This window comes from Mytilus edulis, chromosome 1 (genome assembly GCF_963676685.1).
Source record: "Mytilus edulis chromosome 1, xbMytEdul2.2, whole genome shotgun sequence".
NCBI classification, from domain to species: domain Eukaryota; kingdom Metazoa; phylum Mollusca; class Bivalvia; order Mytilida; family Mytilidae; genus Mytilus; species Mytilus edulis.
This window is the reverse complement of record NC_092344.1, coordinates 81795074-81816685: the sequence shown is the minus strand read 5'-3', so window position 1 is coordinate 81816685 and position 21612 is coordinate 81795074. Positions and strand designations below refer to the sequence as shown.

The following is a 21612-nucleotide window of genomic DNA, read 5'->3' as shown; positions in this document are numbered from 1 at the left end:
ATTATTTACAGAAAAAGTTCAAAAAATAAACACTTAAATAAATTCAAACAAATTAAAAGATACGTTAATGAATTTGTTAGCTGTGGAAATACGTACTCGGTGAATGAGTGGGTAGACAGGCAACATTTTTGAAAGCAGACAAAGGTTTTCTAGCATTCTTTTGACCTAAATGAACAATATATTTTAGATGGAAATCGGAACTAATAGATTGTTTTTACAAAACTATATTAAGAGTTTTAAGGTTTGCCTTATGTTCACAAGGTTTGTTAATTATTGTTATGTATTCTCTTTTATAGCATGTATTTTAACACCAACTAAATAACAGTTTCATCTATGTATCGTAATTAAACCATTTTTTTCTATTACAGATACAAATATCTGACCAAAGAGCAGACAACATCCGAAGGTCACAAATGATTCTTCAATGCAGCGAGAAACTCCCGCATTCGGAGGCGTCCTTCAGCTGGCCCCTAAACTAAAACGTATACTAGTTCAGTGCTAATGGACGTCATTCTAAACTCCTAAATATACACAAGAAACTAAAATGAAAAACCATACAAGACTAACAAAAAGCCTGAGGCTCTTGACTTGGGACAGGCGCAAAAAATAAAACCGGGTTAAACGTGTTTTTTTTTTATATCTCAACCCTTCCCGTATACATGTACATCTAGCTAATGTAGAAAAATAAAACACACAACAATACACATAGTAAAACTCAGTTCAAAAGAAGTCCGAGTCCGATGTCAGAATAGGTAACAAAAGAAACTAAACAAAATGACACACAGATTAAAAATGTACTACTAGCAGTTAATGACATGCCAGTTCCAGACCCCAATTAAACTGATTGAAAGGGTATGTCAAGTACAATTCTTTCCGTTAGGGGTTTAATATTATACCATCATAAAATATATTAAAAGAACGTAACCTATACGTACCATGTCAACAACTGATTTTAGAATAAATGTGTTTATTTCCGATGCAAAGACCCTATAAGTGAATAACATATGGTGTTTATATGGAAACAGTGAAGATATTGGAAAAGTGAATTGTGATGCTCATTTAAGCCGATAGAAGGACAACCTAAAACCCGGAACTCATCCATTTACTAATGAATTGACCAAATGTTACTGAAAAGAAATTGGCAGAAACCAGCTTACTACGACTAGAATCTTAAAATATTTCATTTGCAGTTAGTAATATTAAGCAGTTTACTTATAACAATATATAAGGAAATACAATACAGTTACTGTTATTTAAATGGGCAAATAGGTATTAATACAATTATTGAATGTATGGTTTTGCTGAAAGAAATCAGTCAATAGTAAATAATTTGGTCTGTTATAATTATTGCATGAAGGAAAAACATTTATTAGACACAATGTCTGTAAATTGTGTCCTTTTAGCATATGTTTGGTTTGTATCAAGTAGATACATGGATAAGACACAATGATATCATTATATTAAGCCCTCCACTAGGCATTATTATATAAAGATATATCCCCCTCGGCATTATTATAAAGCCATTCCCCTGGACATCATTAAAATAAGACAACCCTAGGGTATCATTAAATAAAAAAAATCCTTGGAATCATTATATAAATACCTCCCCTAGGGCACTATCATACAAATCTATTCCCCTTGGCATCATTTATAAGTCATACTCAGAAAAACATATCCACTAGGATAGGATATCCTTAGTTTTCATTAATAGGGAAAGTAAAGTGAAAAGTTGTATCAGAGTCAGTAAAAAATTAGTGATATTTATGTAGTATGAACATTAGAAAATAGAATATTTGATCAACAACAACAAACAAAAACAAAAAATACCCTTATGCGGCTGTTGACTCGATTAACTATTGCTCATCAATGTCAAGTTATTATGTTGCATGCTGATTACTTTTTAAATGCAGTTGCTACTTGTCTTGGATCTCCAAGGATATATTTTTAGTCTATATATTTTGTTATAGGGGTAAAACTTTGTTACTATCATACAAATCTATTCCCCTTGGCATCATTTATAAGTCATACTCAGAAAAACATATCCACTAGGATAGGATATCCTTAGTTTTCATTAATAGGGAAAGTAAAGTGAAAAGTTGTATCAGAGTCAGTAAAAAATTAGTGATATTTATGTAGTATGAACATTAGAAAATAGAATATTTGAATCAACAACAAAAAAAAAAAAAAAAAAAATACCCTTATGCGGCTGTTGACTCGATTAACTATTGCTCATCAATGTCAAGTTATTATGTTGCATGCTGATTACTTTTTAAATGCAGTTGCTACTTGTCTTGGATCTCCAAGGATATATTTTTAGTCTATATATTTTGTTATAGGGGTAAAACTTTGTTACTATCATACAAATCTATTCCCCTTGGCATCATTTATAAGTCATACTCAGAAAAACATATCCACTAGGATAGGATATCCTTAGTTTTCATTAATAGGGAAAGTAAAGTGAAAAGTTGTATCAGAGTCAGTAAAAAATTAGTGATATTTATGTAGTATGAACATTAGAAAATAGAATATTTGAATCAACAACAAAAAAAAATAAAAAAATACCCTTATGCGGCTGTTGACTCGATTAACTATTGCTCATCAATGTCAAGTTATTATGTTGCATGCTGATTACTTTTTAAATGCAGTTGCTACTTGTCTTGGATCTCCAAGGATATATTTTTAGTCTATATATTTTGTTTAATATAGGGGTAAAACTTTGGTACTTAATCAAAAAGAAAGAGTATATATATATATATATAGTGAGATGTATAGTGGTTGAAAAACATTGAATCAGACACAGAGTTCAAGTCAAAATGTTCATCTTGACTGAAATTGTATCAGGTTCAACGTGAAAAACACGTCATGTTCGTGCAAGTAACCCCCTTTAGCCTTATATCAACAGCATTTTGATACCAAACCTGTGCTACACTGTCAAATAATATTGACGTTTGAAGACAATAAGATTATACACATGTTTGAATAAATTTTTTGTTTTTTCATATTTCATTGTTTTCTCAATTCAGTATGATTATACGACTGTCGAGTCATACAGTAACATTTATATATATGCTGTTTAGAGCGTTAAAGTTGAAAGTGAAAGAAGAGTATACGAACTAATTGTTTTTTAATCCGCGATGTTCCTGGGGGAATCACTACGGACTGATTCATCAGGGGAACTTGTCAGCGTGACAATCTGTCTCGTGCACTTCAAACGTCCATGACGTTTAATCATTCTGTCTGAAACACCAAATCTCGCTTCGGCTGTAGCACCACCATATCGTAAACTATGTATATCGTAAGATTTTATATCGAGAAAAAATGGTGAAAAATCATCAATTTCCTCATCCTTGTATATATTTTGTTGAACGAAAAACAAATTTTACTTTCATAAACGACAAATTTCGGAATAAATACAAATTTGAATCAGATTGAATGCCACTCCGTTGCATATATAATTCCAAATTCCGAACTGGACACAACATTGTCCCGGTTCGTACAATAATCAACCGGTTTCCATCACTGTAAATATCCGTCTTGCTTTTTTCGATGAAAATTAAAATGTGGGATGATTTGAAATTAATATCATAGTAATGCGAATTTAACAATTCTGATACACGCATAAAACCTGCATATCACAATATACACGCACAAATTGTACGTTGTAAAAAAGAGTATCTACACAGGCAGTATAGCACAATAGCACAGTATTGCGCAACATCACATTATTGCGCAAAAGAATAGTATTGGGCAATAATTTGGCTGTATTTGACAAAACCGTTACGAACATAACAAATTATTGGTCCTCCTAAATTATCTGGCATATTACCATTTTGATTTCGGAAATTTCCAGACGAAAAGCGCGATACCTTTTGTAACTGTTTAAATGCACCTGAATCAACAATGTTACCTGTGTTATCTAAAGATCTGTTTTTGTGTTGTTTTTTTGCACTAACTCACACTCGCGTTGTTACTTATACAATAGGGCATAAACTGTCAATAATGGGAAACAGAAAGTTAAGATAATATAGGCACTACTATCATAAAGTATTAAATGTACATTATTTTTCTGCTTCCCAAATCACATTCCGTCAATATTGATGAAAGTATAATCAATAACATATCGGGTGACCATTGTGCGTGATCAAAATGAGTTAAAGTGTAGTATAGTTCAGGCGAAAAGCAAAAGATACAAAAGAAACATGGAAACTCATACGCCGAAATTATACCAACAAATTGTATAAGATGAACATTACAGACACACACTAGTACACAAAACACAACATCGAAAACTAAAGAATGAACAAGACGATCCCACCAACCTTGACCTATTATGCTTTACTTTTATAATGTGCGACCTGGATGGAGAGTTGTTTCATTTGGCATTCATATCACATCTTCCTAAATTTAATTAATACGGAAACAAATGATATAATTGATAAATGTTAGAATATGAAGTTATATCGTTTAGTTGTCGTATGGATACATCGAACCAATGTTGATAATCAATTATATCTTCTTTTGTTTGAATTCTACAGCCATAGAACTCCAATATTGGAAACATGATTCATTAAAAAAGAATCTTAGACTTTATAATTTTTTTTAAATATATAAACCTGTGTGATTAAACATGAAATAATTCTTAAATAATAGGGATTGTATTATCACTAACGAACAAAGTGTCAATTCTATTCCGTATACGAAAAACAAAACGAATACATGTATATATAATGAGGGTTAATCGATGTGGCAAGCTCTAAATTGACAGAGGTCTTCTATAGGTTTAACTAAGTGCATGCAACCATAAAAATGACCTCCAATTAATCCTTGGTTCTCTATATAAGAAAACCTGTTATTAGTTATTGTATAAAAAAAAATGTTGTCGTGTATCTTTCGTGTTAATACAAAAGTAAATTTTATTTTCATAATTCATTGCTATCTTGTGTATTGTCCTCATGCAACAAACCCCAGTCTCGTATTAAAAGGTATGTTGCCTCATAACCAGGAGAGGAAACAGCCTTCCTTAGAACAGAAAGTGATTCTTTAAATGGTAAAAACCCACTATAATGTTTCAATTTGATATTGGCTGCTTTTGCGACTATCCCGATATATGCCTCTTCTACTGGAATAACCTTTATAAAGGCTACTGCAATGGCTAAAATCTTAATAGTTTTGATATTTGTCAAGATATTTCCTCCTATTATATATGGTGGGAAAAAAACAAAAGGGTAGTCTTCTGGAGAAATGTAATTTTTAGCACTGTTATCTCTGCTTGCTCTCGAAAAAGACAATCTATATCCCAACATAAGTGAATCTGTTGAATACATATTATTAGTTGCGACATAGTAAATGTTCATTGGATTAACTAATCGGTCGTCATTTACAAAAAAGACGAACTCGGGTTTTAAATTGACGCGACTTAACCACAGGATAGAATAAATTGTTTTATAAACTTCATTTTCATACTGATCTGGCATGTTCAGCTGAATAATATCTTTGTTATGTGTAGACTCGTGTTTTACAAAATTGTCAAGACCATCAGCGTATCCAACGATAAATACAGTTTTGGATCGAAGTTTTGTCGTGCTTCCCCATGTCCTACGTATAGCCTCACGTTGACCAAAGTTAAACACATATGATTTTACAATTAAGATCATTTGCAAGGAATCACAATTTAAATTATCACACATTGAATCGGCAGGATTAATTTTGTAGATATATGCCTCATCGAACTTGTTAATCGGTTTGACAGTCGAACTCACATTGGATTGCATTTCATATACTACTTTTTCTAAATCAGGAACATCAATTATCCAGTTCGAATTGATTATGAACTTCTTAAATTGACTAACTTGGAGGAGAACAATGCCACATACCAACCCAATTAAAAATCGAAATCTGAAAGAAAAAGGACATATACATTTCAATATAATATATAAGTAGTGTTATGAATGTGTGTATGCAGAAAACGCTTTCTATGTCGACTCACTTAGTTTTGCTCCACTCGATTTCTGTGGCAATTCTGTCAGTTTGTTTTCGTGATTTGTACATCTGAATAGATTTACAAGTTTTGAACACAGTAATGTGTAATTCAAAACAACACTCCCATTTCTTTATACAATAAGTATAATTATAATTTATCATTCAGTAATTAAAAGTGTCTTAATTACAATGAAGTAACATATCAGCCAACAATTTTATCCCTAAAAGGAACTTTATCTTATCGGGGCATTTTATAGCTGACTATGCGGTATGGGCTTTGCTCATTGTTGAAGGTCGTACGGTTACCTATAGTTGTTAATGTCTGTGTCAATTTGGTCTTTTGTGGATAGTTGTCTAATTGGCAATCATACCACATCTTCTTTTTTTTTATATTTATCGGCGATTTGTACATTTGCCTTTTGATCTGACTCCAAATATTTTTAAGATCATTGCCACAACTTGATAGGCGAAACTATCAAGAACCGTACCCAAGTCAATCCGTCTCAAATCATCGGTGAAATGCATACGACTTCATTGATAAAATCAAACAACTATTCCATCGTGTTGTACGTATAATTTCTGAGTATTTTTCTAACTATTTCATTTTACTTTATATAGTTGACCAATGAAAAAACAATTAAGATGAATTGCAAATAAAATAATAATGACATTCTAATTAATTTGATTACGGACGTCAATATAACAATCATAATTATTAGAAGTGGAAAGACCTATTGATTTTTCTTCTGATTATTTTTTTTCCTTCCACCTACTTTTTTTCATGCGCTATATTTTTGTTTCAAAAGATGTCGATTCGTTTTTATGTATATGATTTCATACAGTCTGTACGCTTTTAAAACTGAACCTGTTTAACCAAACACTTTTCTTTGTTATCTCCCCAAACACTCTTGTTAATAGATCTACTCCGCAACCGTAAGAGAAAGCGACAAATTTATTTTTCCGAATTGCTCGTTTTATCCTCAAAATGTTAGGTTTTATTTTTACCGAAGCTTTACGAAGACTCCATATGAGAGTTATTTTCCCTTTTGTATTTGATATAATTGAAAAGTATTTGTGACAGGAAAACCACAAGTGATAATGGCCTAGGGTCTTTTGATTTGAGGTCCTTGGTTTATTAAAATAAAAATAAGGTCAAGGTCATTATAAAATTTAGATTTTGGCTGGTTATTGCCAATTTTCAGAAATCTTATAAGATATCGACAATTTATTTACTGAATCGTGAGTTCCGACATGTCGTAACATGTAATTTTGAGTTGAAAGGGTACATTTAATGGGAGTTTTCTCCCCAATTATATTCAAAATAACACGTATGGTGATATAACTCATTCGTCCTATATAATTAAGACATAATTATGGTCTTTAAGTTTGAAGCCCTTGTTTCATGACCTTAAAAATGAGGTCAAGGTCAAAGATTGATTCTACGTTATATATTTTGACCTTTTAGTCCGGCGGCTATACAAGCATATTTCAGACGAATTGTGCACATCCTGCTACAAGCATGATATTTGGCATAGACCTTCCTCAACTATTACTCTTTTATTTCAGATAGGGAGGCATTTGAAAAAAAATTCTCACTTCCGGTAAAATCAAAAATGGCGGACTTCATACTTAAATCAGCCCAATATCAAAGGCTAGTATTTGAAAAGGTGTTATTATCATGCTACAACCATAATATTTGGTACAAATCTTTGTTTTGTACTACTTTTGGATATATTATATTGTTTAGATGTCTGCAAAAATCCTACTTCCGGTAAATTCCAACATGGCGGACATTGTACTAAAATAAGCTTATTTTTTAGGAAGGGTAATTGAAATATGTTTAAACGTATTGCTACTATCATTACATTGTGCAGGAACCTTTCTTTGGTGCTTCTTATGAATACAATGTATAAAAAATCTGTCTTTAAAACCCCTACTACCGGTAATATTCAAAATGGTGGACATAGAAATATCAATTCATTATTTAAATATTCAACTTTTTTTCAAAATGTAAAGAAAATGTTGTTTTTTGTGCTGGTCATTAATATTTTGGCTTTAAGTTATCCTCAAAACCCCTTATTCTATTCTGTTGTAAATGTTTAAATACAAAGTTGACACTTCCGGTAAAAAATATGGCGTAAATTTCAAAGATGAGTACTCAATCCATTTTTTCGATATAAAGTTTTGGATAGATTGATTTTAAAAAAAAATCAGTATAATACTAAAACATTTTTAAAATTACTACTATTTGGCCAAAAAATACATGTTGATTCACAGTCCCTACCACATGCACACAAAGCAGTGCACTGGAGACCCGATTTTCCACATTAACAACGACCGCGACATCCTTTCTTACATCCACAATGTACAAGCTTTTGACAAAATGATGAGGCCTCAGAAAGATTTTTTTAAAAGGGATCCTGTTTGTCCCTTCGCCATCCATTAGCGCCTGGACTGGGTATCATAAGAGCCAATCCAATGCTCGTCCCACTAAACACCTTCCCTAGTATATTGCACGTTATACATGCTGGAAAAGAGTAGACCAAGTTGAGGAAATAGCCTCAATTAGCCTTCCCTTTTGTGCAAATAGTTGTTTTCTTGCTTCGTTAACCATGTTAGCCCATCTGATAAGTTTGTGCGATCTTACAGTAAAACCCCGGTAATTTCAGTTGATCAATCATCATTCTTTATGTTAAAGTCACATCTTCAAATGCAATCAATGACTCCCAAGCAGTCGTTTTTCTTTCAAAGCAAAGAGAGAACCGTATCACAACCGGTAAAGGCATTGATCACAATAAGTGTGTGTGATCACTTATTGCCTAGTACATTTGAAAGACCATTGATAGATAGTAATCCAAAGTGTTTTGTCTTCCGAAACACAATCTATAGTTCGTCTACCCCTATGTCACGGAATAGCGAAACAGTAATGACAGCATCATCAGTAACGACTGTTTGAATCATGACTCGTTTAAGTTCGTGTTTCACTGCATCAGACACATGCACCATGATTCTAGTGTCAGCCTCTTAATGTGAACATGGTGCTAAATTTGAAATACATAACGTGGTTGATAACACTGAACATCCTGAGCATTTGTTGCTACAAATACCATACTCACCAAAAATTTCATCCACTCTTGTTACAGTTTCAAGGTATTTTATTAAGGTAAGGACATAATGTTCAGCATACTCGTTAGGAAACACCTTGAAACTGTAACAATAGTGGATGTAGTCTCGGATGCGTACATAGACAATACTGGTAGTTTGAAGGCTGCTACAAGAAGCAAGAGCTACATTTTGGGAAAAGAGAATACACAGACGAATCCAGGGTCAAAACAAAATCCTCAAAATTGGCAAAGTGTTCTGAGAGATGACGACAATAAGAAAGAAATTTTAGTTTTCATTCACAGCAGCTTGCTCACTAAAATTTTGAGGAAAAGGTAGTTGTAGCAACAAATGCTCAGGATGTTCAGTGTTATCCACCACTTGATGATGTTTCAAGTTTAGCACCATCGAACAGTCGATACTGATGTCATTGCTGTTTCGCTATTCCGTGACATATGGGCAGACGAACTTTGGTTTGCATTTGGAAGTGGGAAAAAACTAGATATATATCTATACATGACCTTTCAAATGCACTAGGCATTGAGAGATTACACGTTTGTTGGAAAAGGAACTGCGTTAGTGACATGGATTACGTTTGAAGATGTGACGTTAGCATTTAGAATTAGTACAAAGCAAGAAAACATGCGTTTTGGGAGAGGAAAGACTTATTGAGGCTATTCCCACGACTCGGTCTAGTCTTTTTCAGCATGTAAAGCGTGCAATATACCATGGCGGCTATGAATGAGTAACAAACTTTGAATTGGTTCCTATGCTAACTAGTCCGGACGCTTATGAATGGTGAAAGAACAAATATGATCCATGGGAACCCTTTTGAACTCTAAGTGAGGCCTCTTCATCTCATCAGGAGCTTGTACATTATGGATATAAGAAACAATACCAGTCTTTGTAAATGTGGAAAATCAGCTTTCCGATTGTGAATAAACATGTATTTGCGGGCTAACGAGTATGCTGATTGGGTATCCTGTCCTAACCTCAATAAAATACCTTGAAACTGTAACACGAGTGGATGAATTCTCGAATGCGTATGGTAGTTGTAGCAACAAATGTTCAGGATATTCTATCTTATCCACCACGTTATGTATTTCAAGTTTAGCACTATGTTCACATTAAGAGGCAGACACTATAATCACGGTGCATGTATCTGATGCAGTGAAACACGAACTTAAACGAGTCATGATTGGAACAGTCGTTACTGATGATGCTGTCATTACTGTTTCGCTTCTCCGTGACATAGGGGTAGACAAACTATGGATTGTGTTTGGGAGGGCAAAAACTTTGAATTAATATTTATCAATGACCTTTCAAATGCCCTAGGCAATGAGTGATCACACACACTTATTGTGACCCATGCCTTTAGAATGATAAAAAAAAGATCACCGGGTTTTACTAAAAAAAAAATTTAACGGAAGTGATAACTTTGTATTTAAACATTTACAGCAGAATAGAATAGGTGGTTTTGAGGATAACTTAAAGCCAGCACAATAAACAACATTTTCTTTACATTTTGAAAAAAGTTGAATATATAGAAAAAGAAATTAATATTTCTATGTCCGCCATTTTGGATATTACCGGGAGTAAGGGTTTTAAAGAAATATGTCTTATACATTGTTTCCATGAGAAGCACCAAAGAAATGATTCCTGCACAATGTAATGAAAGTAGCAATATGTTTAAACATATTTCAATTACCCTCCCTAAAAAATAAGCTTATTTTAGTACAATGTCCGCCTTATTAGATTTTACCGGAAGTAGGGTTTTTCAAGACATCTAATCTATATAATATATCCAAAAGTAGTAAAAAAACAAAGGTTTGTACCAAATATTATGATAGTAGCATGATTATAACACCTTTTCACATACTAGCCTTCAATATTGGGCTGATTTAAGTATGAAGTCCGCCATTTTGGATTTTACCGGAAGTGAGAAATTTTTTTTAATTGCCTCCCTATCTGAAATAAAAAAGTAATAGATGAGGAAGGTCTATGCCAAATTTCATGCTTGTAGCAGGATGTGCACAATTTTTCACAAAGCCGCCGGACTATTTGCTTTTACCTCATATATATATGTTAAAGCTACGGGGTTTTTTGAAAACAATTTGACCTTGAAAAAGCCAACTGGAAGTGATCTTTTGTAAACCGGAAGTAGCTTTTTCAACCTTTTACTTGTTTGGCTTTACAAATTTTTTAATCTGAGCGTCACTGATGAGTCTTATATAGACGAAACGCGCATCTGGCGTATTAAATTATAATCCTGGTACCTTTGATAACTATTTACACCACTGGGTCGATGCCACTGCTGTTGGACGTTTCGACCCCGATGGTATCACCAGCCCAGTAGTCAGCACTTCGGTGTTGACATGTATATCAATTATGTGGTCATTTTTTGTTGTGTTTTGCTATCAATGAATGATTATTATTACGTAGTTCGATTTTATACTTTGTTTTTGATAGTCCTGTTGAATGTATGTTTAGAACATATCACTTTTAATGTCGTCCTTTAGTCGAAGTAGATATTCTGTCGACATATGTTAACGTCATATGATAAGGCAGGTGTTGTTGATAAATTTGAATGGGAAAACTTCAACCGTAAAAATGAGATGTATGCACTTATGTGAAGGGGATGAATGATTATCAGCCAGGACATCATCAACACGTTTGCAAATAAAAATGTTTAACATGAAAAGATGCCTTTTTTATGTCTGCGTGAAGGCTCTCAATGAACCTTATTATTATGAAGTTTTTAGTCAAACAATAAGGAGGATGAGTAAATTCTTTAAAAAATAATTCCTCAAAACTAATAAAAAACATATGATGTCGATCACATAATTTGGTATTTTTATGATAACATATTCGATGTAAATATTGTTTATAGAGGGACCTCGGGCGAGTGGTTTAAGTAATTACTTCTGTAATCACTAGCCAGTCAACAAGGGGGTTGTGAGTTCGAACCCTGCTCGTATGGATGCACTCGACTCAAATCTTAATTGACATGAATTGCTTTTTTCCGGGCACTACGGCTTCCTCCACCATTAAAAACTGGCAGCAACGAAATAAACTAAATGTGGTGCTAAAATTTGGATTGTAAACACCAAAACTCAAGCTAAATGTATTGTTAGAACCACTGTGGTTCTTTAACACAGTGAGATCTTTTAAAGTAATGTTTATTTGCGCGTTAGAAGAAAGCTTTGTTTGAAAATATATTATTCATCTTTCAACTTCACACGTAGATCTAGAGCGTAAACTTATTAATATGTATGATTTTGCTGCATAATTGTCACACGTTATATATTTTTTAAAGCGACAGACATTTTGGTTTTACCAAAAAAATCTGATCAACGAATTGTTACATTTAAGTCTTGGTTAGTCTTCCAGTCAATTTTCAATTTTTTCTCAAAAGTGACCAAGTCGGTGTTGTTCAGGCAATTGACCGTCTCAGACTTATATGTTTTTACTGTGTAATGGCTGTAATTGAATGTTTCTCAATATTTTTAAAGATATTGCATTAGATTGAAACACATTTTTTATCGTGATCAAATGATAATACACATTAGAAAAAATACAAATATTTGTGGATAAGTGTAGTACACTGTATCGTTAATATTCGAAGTACCTGTTTTATCATGTATGTTGTATATATGCTGTTACAAAAGATATTTAGACAGACATACAAGTGATTTCTGCAATCTTCGTTTTCGTTAATGGTGAAAGTGTAATTTGGATTGGTGGTATGCAGTGTACAAAGAATGTTTTCCATTTACACAATCATATAGGACACAGAAGTATACAGCTGTTTTATAGTCAGTCATAATGTTTAACGTATTGCTACTGGAAAACAAAATATTAGCCGTGAAAGGAGGTTATTGCATTCACAAACTTCAGGCGTCTTTAGAGGATTAGAAACCAGTAGGATTACGATATATTTTAGTCTTAGCATACGCTTCAAAATGCAAGATGGAAAAGCTAATATATGTGATATACATTCAGACAAAGTATCCAGTTTTTATTTGAATCACTTGTGCTCCAACAATTATGATAGTAGTTTAAAAACTGCATCCATTAAAACACTGGGTTCATTTTCCCATTATGCATTCATTTAGAAATCACGTTAATAACTCTAAAAACAATCTGCTCATTATTCATTGTTTAAATGCGAAAAGATCCCGAACAAAACAACTGTATGGATTTGGAAAACATGAAAAATCATGGGGTTTGGATTTTTATATTATTTTTAGGTGAACAATATTGGATGCTGTATGTTTTAGTAATGAAATGTGTAGTTTTTTTTTATAAGATTCTGTAAAAGAGGGACGAAAGATACCAAAGGGACAGTCAAACTCATAAATCTAAAACAAACTGACAACGCCATGGCTAAAAATGAAAAGAACAAGCAGACAAACAATAGTACATATGACACAACATAGAAAACTAAAGAATAAACAACACGAACCCCACCAAAAACTAGGGGTGATCTCAGGTGCTCCGAAAGGGTAAGCAGATCCTGCTCCACATGTGGCACCCGTCGTGTTGTTTATGTGATAACAAATGTTTACCGTACCGTCTTTTTATTTAAAATATTGCTTTTATTGATAAACTCTGCTAATATTAATCAACATTGCTAATATAAAGAACTAAATTATTTTGCGTACACCTTGAATCCATCGATCAAATTGTATCTTAATTAATTTGTTTTTGTGTCTCATATAAAATTGACATGTTTAAATGTTCACTCTTACGACAGAAATTGGGATTGCAGACGAATATTTTATGATACTGAATTGGTGGTTTAGGTTGAATTAAATGAAAAATTTTAGTAATTTTAATTACTATTCACATTAAGGTATCCTGTCATTTATTGCCTGTTGGTACTAGAATTCTAATGCCATGATAATGGACAACTAACGAAAGGAATTTGTTTGAAGTAGGCATATTCTTTTGAAAAGTTGAAATGAAATTCGGAACTGGCATATCAGTAACTTCTAGAAGTCATTTGTAGATTTATGTTTATTATTGTATTTTTTCTTGAAGTAAGTTTTCTCTGTTAGCAACATTAGAGACTTGGACTTCAATTAAAGTTTGGTCGGGTTTCTTCCTCCATCATTGATTTTGTTGTAGAAGATACTAATTAGTCGTGATCTTTAATGAAATGTGCAAATTTTGAGAGTGGAATGTAATTCATGATTCAGACTTTTACTCTTAATATAAAAAATTATGTGTTTTATCATATTTACGACTGTAAAAAAACACACTATTTATGTTTGATTCATTTTCCCCTCATTTTGTCAAATAAGGGGGGATAACTCAAATAATAGAGGAGATAACTAAGATAATGTAATTATAATAGAAAGTGTTCTGAATTTAATATGTGACATGAAAACAGGTCGAGTGACCGACACTTTTTATTAAATTTTTGAGAAAAGCATTATAAAAACCTATTTTGACTAATTGTTATCTTTGTGATGGATAATAATGAGGACAACCCAGACACCTTGTCCGAATTTTATTTAGTGTTTCGCTGTGTGTTTTTTTATTCAACAGTTGCTAAATTGTCTGTGGAACGTATCTCGCAAGACATATCAATCCCCACCGCATTTAATCGGCTTTCTCTAATCAGGGACGTCTTTATAGCTAGTCTGTAAATATTTTTTGGCATTTTGTTTTATATGTATATTTTGGAGTTGAGCGTGTCTTCCATTTCGCTGCACTAGTTCATGTATATACAATATTGTAGCCGGACCCCGGGTGCGAGATTTTATAACAAGATCGAACCCCCATTTTATTCTTTTTGACTTCTAACCATGTTCTTCAACTCGTCGAAACTTCACAAAAATTTAATATAGTTTCAAAACATCACTTTAAAAGTATCATCATTTTTATAGAAATCCAAATCCACAATTGAAAACATTTAGTGTAGGTTGTTGACACGGATTAATGAACAGAGAAGTGCAAAAAAGTGCAAAAAATGCAAAATTTGATATATAAACAAAACTCTCTACCTGTTGACTTTCAGTTCTCTAATGTTCCATCTTCTAATTATCATTTTTACTTTCTCGATCAGTTGCTATTACATACAGCAAAATACGTCTTCAATAATCTATATTGGACTGTAATACAAAATCCATAAAAAAAGTATACCAAGTACCTTATTATGAATCTACCGTCAATTTGGTACCATGTTTTTAGATTGTTTCATTATTATTTTTTCATGCTAATGTATCGTTTTTTTACATTCATGTGACGTGAGCTTTACTCCTTGTGAAAAATTAGAAATCTGACAATATTCATTGCGTCATCATTTTGTATGTATCCTAACAATCAAACTTTTTTCCACGAACATTGTTGGCTTTGGAATTTCTCTCACACTTACATATACACATAAAACATGAAAACGGGTTTTAAAAATAGAATCAGATCTTTTTAAATCATCAAGTAATGTGATAACCACAACACAGGACCACATCAATTAATGGAAAGAACACATGATTTGGTGTAAATCGGCAAATTTTGAAAAGAAAATCGGTGAATATGATAAATTAATACAAAGAATTGGCAACTTAATAACACAAACACATCATGTTATGAAACAACTATATTACGTTAATCCATATATATATATATATATATATATTATACTTGTCTTTTTGAGGTTGTTTTTGTGGGATACTTGTAACAATTTGTAATTCTATACATTACCCCATTTGTCACGTATCAAGACAATTAGTCGCTTTCCACAGACATCATACTATTAGAAATGCCAATCCATTCAACATTTTAACACTCATTATTGAGAAAATTGAATATAAACAATTTTGCCATTAAAATTAACCAGGTGTAACAACTTTTAAATGATTGCCTTTAAATAAATTTGATGTAAAAAAAAAAACAATAATTAAATGAACAAATGCAGGTAATATATTCATTTCTTTCGTTTTTAGTCGCCTAATGGTTTCCGTCATGTATTGTTTAAATCCAAAGGAGGAAACTCTAGGTTCCGAATGTTTAATGATAAACAATTCAATATAATCATCCCGAAATACTTAACTTAACTCCAAACAAAATGAATAGTGAATTTTGAACATTTAATTCGGTATGATATCCCTTTAGAATATGAAATAGGAATTGTCAACTCTGTCATTCACACATTTAGACTTTTTTCGATAAGAATAACTCAAAAACATGTACTTTTGTCTAAATTAAATTTGACAGCTAAAAATCCTCTTTGACTTTGGGACTATGTACCCTTATTTTGATTCAATGCTAAACATATGAAAATTTTATAGAAAATCCACAGCCTGTATTCTTGTACTCTCATATTTGTCAATTTGATGACTGATAGATATAGAATTATTGCATGCAGTGCTAGCATTCATTTCCTTAAAACTAGTTTATTAATGTACTTATTGGTTAAAACAAATAAAAATATGGACCAAATCAAGTGCTCCTTTCAGAGTGCGCTAGACTTTAGTGACTTAGCACGAGGTATTTTGGAATTTGCAGGTTGGTTAAAACTTCTTTTTTTTAAATAAACACTAGCACATCATAGAAAAGCAAGTGAGTAATCTTTGTTTTAAATTTTATAACAAAAATCTCTGTTTTAAAGGCTGTGGATTTTCTATAAAAATCTTAGTTTATTAGCCACAAAGTAATCTTTTTCTATCAAATTCAATGAAACAGTAAATAATAATGCTTGGTATATGTACTAAATGGTCTATCTCTATTTTTCATTATATCTGTAGTTTTGATACAATTGAAGTTTTAAAAAGTCGTATATATAGCCTTCTTAGTGGGTTTATATGAACATTTAGATTGTTTTTAACATGTTTTATAGGCCATTTATATGATTGACAGTCCGTATTTTCTTATCCGTACCGTCTATTGGTCCATAAATTATTGTAGTGTTTATCAAAAAAAAATTTTAGCCTGGGGTCCTGGCTAATCTTGTCAGTATAGCCAGGCGTGTATCAATATACTGCGTGTTAATGATTGGTTAATACTAATTTTGTCGCGTAATGTTTGTTTAACATCTGTATCCAATCAATTTTTGTTAAACATCAATTAGTAAACATTAGACTGTAATTATTTTTCTTTGTGAATTGATGTATAGTGTTAGCATGTCTAATTATTAGTATGATGATAATTAGTAAGCAGAAAAGGGTTAATTCTTATCAGCAATCGCCTGGTGAGAAAGTTGAAAGTTTAAGATTTCACATAACCAAGGTGTGAATTCAATTTTGTGGTTTACATCAAACATCAAATTTATGCAAATATTTATTCAGCCTCATTTTAGATTCAGATTCAACTGGCACTGAATCCTTCACATGGTATTTGTTCCCTACCTGGTCCTTGCGACGCGCAGCTAGATTGGGCCGGATGCCAGACTACAAAGATTTTGCGCTCGATCTTTTCAATTCAATTTTATGGAAAAACGAGCAGAAATGCATATGATTTTTTTTTTGGACCACTTGATAGATATTGTAGCGAGCCAGGGGTGACTAACCCAACAGAAAACAAAATTAAATCTCTGAATTCCAACCACTTGGAAAAGTATAAAACTCAAGACTATATGACTATTACTGACAAGACTGAATATTCTATGACTAAAGGTTCTCCTGTTTTGATACAATCCGGACAATCAGATTATGCTGTCCTGGTGAAAAGAACACCAAACAAGTTTTGAAGTTTCCATATATTTATTTATTTTTATATACTATAGGTCATGAAGTTTACATCAAATATGTATTTCAAAATACAATATAAGTATACAGTAATTACATAATAAAATTTCTAGCACCTCTAAACCAGCCTCAGAGCTCTCAATAAAAATGAAGAACTCTAATCTTTTGACAATTTATCAATTCTATAAGGTATTATTAAATGTGTTGAAATACATGGAAAAATAGGAGGTTGTGATCTCAGGTCTCATATAGTACTGTTGGTAGTACTATATAAGAATTTGTACAGATATATACGTGAACCTTTACATGGTTGAGTCTTGCTATATAAATTACTTATTTAACTACAATTTCTATAAATATAATTTAAAGTTTAATAATTTGCGCTGAAGTTAATCAGAAACCTTTTCTGATTTAGATAAATAAGTTTAGGAAACTGATTCCTTATCAGTTTAAAATATGTTAAATAACTATCAGGTCCTTCCTGATATAAATACAAAAAAATGTCTAAAGAAATACTGTCAAGTCCTTACTTAGACAGCATTCCATAAAATCAAGGCAACTGCCAGGTCCTTTCTGAAACAGTACCTATTTTAAGTTAACAGTTAGATCCTTTCCTTGAAAACCATAATCCCTTATTCCAAAGATTGCCTATTTATTCCTATTTAAAGTGTTTTAAAATTTACAAACATCAAATAACTATATAACTAAAGTACTGCCTGCAAAATCCGTAAAATTAACAAAAGGTTTAAAAGTATTTGCTACAGTTTCTTAAATTTAACTTAACATGACTGATGAGAATAAAAGATTAAAATCTTAAGAGCCCGGCTCATAAAAGTCCGCTAAAATTAAGATTTAACTTTACAAAAACTAAAAAGACATTGTTTTACCTTTCTATATTAAATAACTATAAATTTAGTTAAAGTAAATGTGGAAATTTCGTCTAAAATTAACTTTCAATCAAAAATCTGCCTCAACAAGCCAAAGTTTTAAGCAAGACTAACGTTTTAACGTTTAAGCGTTGGAAATGTGGGAAGTTGGATAGTTGGATGTTGGAACGTAGGAAATTCCCGCGGATGTTAGATTTAAAGAAAATAATTGTTTATAAAAATAATTCGTAAATTCAAGTAAAATATATTTCTCATCTTATTTTTATAAAAGAGCTTCTACTATGTTATTTATTTCAATTCTCCTTGGCAACAATAAATAAAGTTACAACTGCGCCACCGGAAGTAGCGGCTTGTCTATGAGAACAAAACGTGTGTGTTAACGGCTGACAAAATTACAGAATTCGCCGCTAAAACAACTTGACAGCTTATAAAAACTATGTGAATACTTTTTATACAACTCATGGATATACGAAATGCCGGTGAGTACAACTATGAAAGCGTTAAATTAAAAATCGAACTAATAATCATCAACGATTAGCTTGACATGTTATAACTACTGCGCATGAGCAGGAATTTACACATTCATTCATAAAGATGAACACTCAGAACAGGTGCTCGTGATATTTACATTTCATAGTTTACAATGGAAAACTTCATATAGCAACGATTCAATCAACAGGACTGATATCAGGAATAACATTTCTTCATACAACAACTACAGTTTATTTACAACACGCATAAAAATAGTGTTTACTAACAGTAACTCTATGTGGATTGACAAATGCAAATTAATTTTGGAACAAGGCACTGGCAGCAGACGACACTTTAGCCTTAGATAACTACACGAAGAAGGACAATGTTTCAACAATTTCAAATGAATTAACATGGAAGTTATGTTAAACAAGAGGTTGTGATAGAATACAGATATTGGGAAGTATGTGATGACATTTTCTAGTCAATAATAAAATTGAATAAAATATGTTCTATTTCTATTATGTCACTGTTTCTGTTCTAAAATGAACAATTACAAAAAGATTAAAAATACTTAAAGCTGCTTGTCTAAACAACACATTTCATATGGTGAACATTAAAATAAAACACATTATAAATCTATGCACAATTCAAAATACACAATTCAAACACTGCATGTACTTGTCATATAATACACACAATAATATCAACAACAAAATTCTTATATAGATGTAAGAATGATTAGGGGCTGGTGCCTTACATTTTACCCCCCCCCCCCCACCCCCCACCCCCCACCCCCCCCCCCACCCCCAATAAAACATTAAGCGTCCTCGCAAATGTTTATATAACAAAATACATATGTTAAGTTAATGTTTCAATATTTTCAGGTTGAAAGTCACAGATCAACAGTTTAACTAGAAACCAGAAAAAATCCTTTAAAGAGCATATATTAATAATACACTCGTAATTACAACTATGCCTGGTGATTGACTTGAAAATTACTCATGGAAACCAGGAATGAGTACATGAACTATGGACTTAACATCTAGATTACTTCAAAATACTAAACAACAACTATATAATTATGCTAAGAATGATGGAAATGTGACATACTCGAGGATGCTTAAAATTACTACATATTATTCTACAAGAAAATTAAAAAGTTTATCAAAGTACATGTATGACGGAATATGAAGAAACTTGAGGCTGTAAAACACAGATGGTAAAGTCATGAGTTGCCCTTATAAGGAGAATTGATCGTTACTTTTAAATTTCTTTCTAAAATATATCTAAAATCAAAAATTACACCACAAGCCTTACAATCTAACTGACCACTTAATAAAACATAAGTTCATATGGATAAATTCACTTAACAAATTTTTCTTTTCAATACCAAATTCAAATGTCAAATAATTACACTTTTAACAAAATAATTTTCATTAGCTTTTGATACTAAACAAGTTAGTTAAATTTTTATAAATTGAAAATTACTGAAGGTAGGCCAAAATTAAAAAGTTATAAATAAACAGTAAATACAATACAGACTAAACAGTGAAAGTTGTCAGTTTTCTTTATTTTCGGGATCTTTCTTCTCTACCACGGACTTTACGATTGGTTGGCGTTGTACTTTAGATCTGTTTACATATGGATTCCTACGTATCTGTTTAAAAGGGCGGTTGGAAAGGTTCGACAACCTGTCTTGGATGGTCTGGTGGCGACCCTGCACTCTCTAGAATTGCATAAACTGCCCACGCAGGTAGAAAACATGACCTTGTGGCAAAAGTGTTAAATTCTGTACACTGTAATGATATTTTTCTGATTAAAAAAAGGAATCAGACTTTAGTCTAATTTCAAAACAATGATCCACATGATCAAAGTACATATGACTGCAAAGTTTATAGTTGATAAACTTTAAAAGTACAACAGACCTTCCAAGGTCAAGTATATAGCAATAATGATAACAAAATATTTCGACTTGAATTCAAGTCAAACTTATTGTCAAGGACAATAGTTACACATAGGATGTAGGATTTCAACAAACACATTTTTATTAATTGCTGTGTATACTGTGAATACACAATTTAAATAACAAAACTAAACACTGTCATGAATGTGTTGACTCAGTATTGACTCTTCACAAAAAGTCATACTTTAATGTTTAAACTTTTTAATCCATTTGGGATGGGATTGACCATAATATGGTTTCAGTTTGTCATGATTGACAACTTTCCTTTTGGTATGGGCATCTATTTGAATTTCATAATTCAAGTCATTGATTTTTTGGGTCACTAGACATGGACCAATAAAAAGGGGTTGTAATTTGGGACATATTCCTTCCCTTTTAATCTCATTACGGTACCACACCTTATCTGAGACTTTATATACATTTAAATTTGTTTTATTATCATAAACGTCTTTTCGCCTTTTACAGGTTACTTCCAAATGTTTTCGTGCAACACAGTGTGCACGTTGCATTCGTTCTT

General features: G+C 32.1%; 1 protein-coding gene across 1 annotated transcript; it reads right to left on the bottom strand.

Annotated features, from left to right (window-relative positions):
• Nucleotides 1-4911: 4911 nt before the first annotated feature.
• On the bottom strand, nucleotides 4912-15877 carry LOC139491902 (beta-1,3-galactosyltransferase brn-like). Its single transcript, XM_071279829.1, has 3 exons — nucleotides 15790-15877; nucleotides 15093-15200; nucleotides 4912-5895 (listed from the first exon to the last, which is right to left on the bottom strand). Exons 2-3 carry the CDS (start codon nucleotides 15134-15136, stop codon nucleotides 4920-4922), a joined length of 1020 nt encoding a protein of 339 aa, XP_071135930.1. The 5' UTR covers nucleotides 15137-15200; nucleotides 15790-15877; the 3' UTR covers nucleotides 4912-4919.
• Nucleotides 15878-21612: the final 5735 nt, after the last annotated feature.